The sequence below is a fragment of the Arachis hypogaea genome, chromosome 18, assembly GCF_003086295.3.
Source record: "Arachis hypogaea cultivar Tifrunner chromosome 18, arahy.Tifrunner.gnm2.J5K5, whole genome shotgun sequence".
Classification (NCBI taxonomy): domain Eukaryota; kingdom Viridiplantae; phylum Streptophyta; class Magnoliopsida; order Fabales; family Fabaceae; genus Arachis; species Arachis hypogaea.
Genome location: NC_092053.1, coordinates 28916326 through 28922064, shown reverse-complemented (window position 1 = coordinate 28922064; position 5739 = coordinate 28916326). Strand labels below are relative to the sequence as shown.

The 5739-nt window shown below is 30.4% G+C and overlaps 1 protein-coding gene across 1 annotated transcript; it reads left to right on the top strand.

Moving 5' to 3' along the window:
• The first annotated feature begins 4447 nt into the window (after positions 1-4447).
• On the top strand, positions 4448-5299 carry LOC112769045 (olee1-like protein). The gene is made up of 2 exons (XM_025813445.3): positions 4448-4693; positions 4818-5299. Exons 1-2 carry the CDS (start codon positions 4528-4530, stop codon positions 5165-5167), a joined length of 516 nt encoding a protein of 171 aa, XP_025669230.1. The 5' UTR covers positions 4448-4527; the 3' UTR covers positions 5168-5299.
• The last annotated feature ends 440 nt before the right edge of the window (positions 5300-5739 follow it).

Here is a 5739-nt window from a genome sequence, read left to right as displayed (position 1 = left end):
ATGTCAAACTCAGCCAACCCAGTCAGAATCGGTTGGGGAGAAAGTTTGAACTGACACTGTCCTATGTCTTCACCCATTTCAAACATGTCCCTTGGGTTCACATGGACTATCACACTCCATTTTTTATCAGCGTCATCCTCCACATAGTATACAAGGCAAGCCTATTCGTCATCTTCTCGATCACCTGTATAAATTGGATGAGAGAAGTTAACCACTGTGTGCCCCAAAGAGTCTTGTTTTATGCCTCTGCCAGAGGTAGTGTTTGCCCAGATACATCTAAACAAGACGACCGTGAATTGACCGCTGTAACTCAATGATGGCCACTAGTTTTTCGTAATACGAGACACTACCAACAGCAACATTACTGTCGCGCTTGCTTGCATAACTCCTAGTGTCAGAAGTGACATACACCCCGTTATTTTGGGTTTTCAACCCTTCCTCTCTCTCGAAAGGGTTCTGAACTTAAATCCATTTACGTTGTAAGATGTATAGCGGCAAAAATAAACATTGGGGCCACATGCAAGCCACTGCAATTCGTTCGGGTGCATGATGCTTCCCAATGGAACCTGGCAGTGAACAAATTACATGTTTCATTATATTGGGATACGAAAAATATGACACCATTTGAATATGTAAATGGATTTATGATACCAAGATTCACCTGATGCTTGAACCAATCGAAAAATTCTCTGTGCACAACATTGTCTATATGAGACTGGGACCTTGTCCTACTTCGTAACTTTCTCTTTGTGATCACTCTAAACTCACTGGAAATGTCACAATAATTTCATGTCAGGTTCTCCAACTATAGTAGATCATACGAAGTCGATACTTTCAAATGCACTTACTCTATAAATTTTTTCACGGCCAAGCAATTGACCAATACGTGACGGTGAGTTTGGAATTTTTCAGTTGGTGTGAGGGTGTAAAAAGAAGCAGCCCCGACAGCCTTTCCAACCTCGGGGAACATGGTTGCACTCTCATCAGGCATAAGTTCACGCGGTCGATCGTCAACACGCATTGGTCGATTAATCCTACTCTCGACATTATCTAGGTACCTTGAACAGAATACGAGAATCTCCTCAGATTAGTATCCCTCTGCAATTGAGCCCTCTGGTTGTGATCTGTTACACACGTACTGCTTGAGACGGCATAGGTACCTTTGGGAATATAATACGTGTCATAAGTACTGATTAAAAGCAAAATAAAAAATTTTGTTTGATAATTACCGTTCAATTGGTACATGCACCGATAATGTACTGGACCACCAAGACGCACCTTTTCGACCAGATGCACTGTCAAGTGAACCATGACTGTGAAGAAAGAAGGAGGGAAAATCATCTCCATGCGACACAGAATATGAACCACGTGATCCTGAAGGAGAGAAAGTTATTTAGGGTCTATGGATTTGTTGCATAATCGGCGAAAAAAGGATGACAAATCCGCCAGGACAAAAGATATATAGACTGTCATATAATTAATGAATTATTTATTTATTTATTTATGCAAAATATATTAGATATATTTTTTATTTAAATATATACAATGAAATTCATAACTTATTAATAATTAAATCTTAAATATTTTAGTCTAGAAAAAAATTATTGGAGTGAGACTATGATAAGAACCTGTTATATATATACCATAAATAGATTTTCTAATAAAAAATAAAATAACTTCTTATGAATTTTGAAAAAAATAAAAAATGTAATCTTAATAATATTAAGATTTGGGATGGTAGAACAATAGTAAATGTTCCTAAATCCAAAAGAAAGAAATTAGGTGAGATCCTTCTTTATCGAAATACAAGTGTTGAGTTGAACCAACCATGCATTGATAGTCTGCATTTGTTTCTCTTAACTAATTAAGGTTTTCAATTTGAATTTATGCAAAAGAATAAACTAATTGCAAAAGAGTTTAATTATTTATGCACAGGAAAAAAACAAGCTAATATATTAATCTCTCACTCTTTTGAGAACTTATTAACAAATTGATATTATTTTTAAACTATTCATTTTCATAGGATGATATTTTTCCTGCACCGACCAAACGCACCTCAGTGTTACAGGCAGCGATATTTAAACCTAAATTGATCCGAATTAAACCGCATATTTAATTGGATTCAATTTTTTGTAAACTACATGAATTGGATTAGATTTTGAATTAGATTTTGAATTTACTTTTTAAAATCGATCCAATTCAGATCACACAATTTACTACAATATTATTATTTTATTAATATATTTATAATTTTATTTATAATATGTTGAATTTATTATACATATTTATATTATTCATGTATCATTATTATTTAATAAATATTTTATGCTCAAAATAAGATTTATCTATTAATTTTAACTAACTTATAATTTTATTTTTATTGTTAGTTTTTCAAGATATTATTGAGACTTGTTATATGTCATTGTTGGTTATTTAAAATTTGATATTGAGACTTATTATGTAGAGTAATTATCCAAATTAGTCCCTAAGGATTTTAAAGCGGATATTTTAGTCTCTAAAAAAATTTAATACACACAAATATCCTCAAGATTTTACTCCGACAGACAAATTAGTCCTCGATTCATTTTTCGGCAGAGTAATTACCAAAATCATTCTCCAAATATTTTAAAAGCGGACATTTTAGTCCAAAAAAAATTAATACCCAGATAAATCCTCAATATTTTTTTCCGTCAGACATAATAGTCCTTCGTCTATTTTTCGACATGACTAGCTAAATTTTTCAAGTATTTATTAGAAAAGAATATTAGTAAATATTATAATTAAATTAACTTTTAAGGTTAAGTTAAACCTATTTAATTTTTAATATGGTATTTTTTTAAAAAAATATATTATTGAACCATCTCACTACATATACAATTCCAAATCCAACAAAAAAAAATGTATGTACTAAGTTTCATATTCTCTTAAACTAAAAATATATTATTATGGTTTGTACGTTTCAATAATATTATACCATAACTTTTTGCATGTTTTTAGATAAAGTAATGATAAATTTATTCATTAGATTTTTATGTATATTTTTATAATATAAAAAGAGTTTTTGTATTAAAAAATATATATATATATATATATATATATATATATATCACTCAATAATAATAATAATAATAATAATAATATTCAATAAAGTTATTAGAGATTATTCTACAAGAAACTCAATGTTAAAACTATTTGATATTTTTGTATTTAATAGAACTTAGATTGGTGTGATAGTTAGGAATTTAGTATAATCAAAATTATTCTTCTATTTTCACTTGAATCTCAACTTGATCACCAAATTATTAATTATGTCAAAAAATGGATGGAGAATTATTATGTCTGACAGAAAAAATGTTAGGAATTGATCTATGTATTAATTTTTTTTTTGGACTAAAATGTCTGCTTTTAAAATTTTTGGAGACTGATTTAGGTAATTACTCTATTAAAGATAGACTAGAGACTGATTTATTCGTAGGAGTAAAATTTTAAAGATATTTTTGTGTATTAAATTTTTTTTAAAATGTCCGTTTTTAAAAATTTTTGGGAACCGATTTAGACAATTATGCTATTATGTATATTTAATTTCTTTTAATTTACAAAATCGCAAATTCAATCCAATTCAAACCGCAGCGCAAATAAAATTAATGTTCAAATTAGGTGAGTTTTTTATTCAAAATCGATCCAAATTGTACTGTAAATACCTCTAATTACAGGGGATATTATCATTTATTTAGAGCCTTTTGCTTGGCAAATAAAAATAAAAAAATATTAGGAGATATCCTTAATAGTCAATTAAAATATTAACATTTTTTATTAAGCTAGTTTTATTTCAAACTATAAATATGAAAATTGGATATTATATATTATTTTTTATTATTATATAAAATATTTTATACTATTAGTAAATTAAAATTAAACTCATATATTATATTAACAAAGACCCTTCAGATGAGTATATGCATAAATATATATGATATGTCAGTAAAAAAGATAATAATAAAATAAAAAATATTTATATGATGACATCTTTATATAAAGATAATATTGTAAATTCTTAAATAATAATGTGTAAAGGAAAGGCATATGTGAAAGAAATAAGTTTTCCCTCTCTTTTCCGGGTCCACCGGTGAGGGAGAAAATTATCAGGCGAGTCCCACGTTCTTTTTACAATGTTCAATAACCCTTTCCTCCTTAGTTTTTGACTTTTTCATTAACCAAACAACTAAAATTTTATTGCCAGCCTCACGATTTACAAGGTCACTTCATTCCAAGTTGGATTGAGTCGTGTGGCTTGGCTAGAATAACGGTTACTTAGTTAGTTATGAAGCACACAATTTCTTTTAGTTTTATGAGGGTGAATAACCAACGGATTGAAAGGGACCAAATTAAGCACATCCGTTTCTTATATAAAGGGCCTAATGGCAGACACAAAAAATCATTCCCAGGGGTTAATCAAGTATAAGAGAGACATAGCATTAAACCAAATCAAACCCCAAACCAAATCAAATCAAATCAAAATAAATTAAAATGGCAAAGAGCTTTGCAGTGGCTGTCCTCCTTGTTGCATTTTGCTTCTCATCATCTGCATTGGCTCGTTTGGTTCCTGAAGATGATACCTTCACAGTTGAAGGAAAGGTGTATTGCGATCCTTGTCGTTTCGAATTCGAGACCAGACTTAGCCACCCTCTGTCAAGTACGTAATTCATTTTTCTTTCTGTATTAAAAATACAAAAATACTATGCGCATAAACAAAATCAACCATCAAATTATTTGTATATAAATATTGTTTAATTCTTTTTCAATATACTTGTGCGCAGACATTAAGGTGACATTGGAGTGCAAGAAAATTGGTGACGAGAAGAACATTACATACTTGGTTGAGGGTCAAACTGACAAGAACGGATTCTACAGCCTGCCAGTGAAGGGTGACCACCAAGAAGAGTTCTGCGAGGTGAAGACAGAGAAGAGCACCCATGCCAAGTGCAAGGAGCCAATGAAGAAGATGGATGTTGACAGAATTGCCCTCACCAAGAACAATGGAGTCAGCTCCTCAATCCGCTTTATCAATCCCCTTGGATTCATGACCCGCAACATTGACGCTAGATGCGTCAGCGTTGCTCAAGAGTTGGGCATGTTGGTATCCTTGAACGACCAACACGACAACTAATTGAGATCTCGGATCATATTCTGTCTTGTGTGTTGTGCTCAATGCACACATTTTTCATTCACAAGACCCAGCTATGTCACGATTTGATTTGATTTGATTTATTCTTATGAAATAATATTTTGATTTGGTTAATTTATTCTTCCTCTTTATTAGTTAACATTCTTATTATAAGATTAACATATATAAAGTTTCTTTATAATAATGAAAAAATCAACAAACAAAAATATGCATCATACAAAATATTATTTATACACTAAAATTTAGGTATGCACATGAATCGAATCGGATATAGCCTATAATTCTATTCGATCTGCACTACATTTTTCGAATCAGATCGGATACGATATCCGTAGTTTTTCAGGTCCGATCCTATCCACAATCCGCACAGCATAATTAAAAAAAAAAAAACTATTTTAAGGCCCTGTTTAGTTGTTTTTATAAAAGAATGTCCAAAAATTCTATTTTTCACCTGTTTAAACCTATTTACTTCTAAAATATTATCAATAAAAGTTTTTTTGAATAACAAAAAAAAAATAATAATAACACAATATCTAAGTTTAATTATTCTAAGT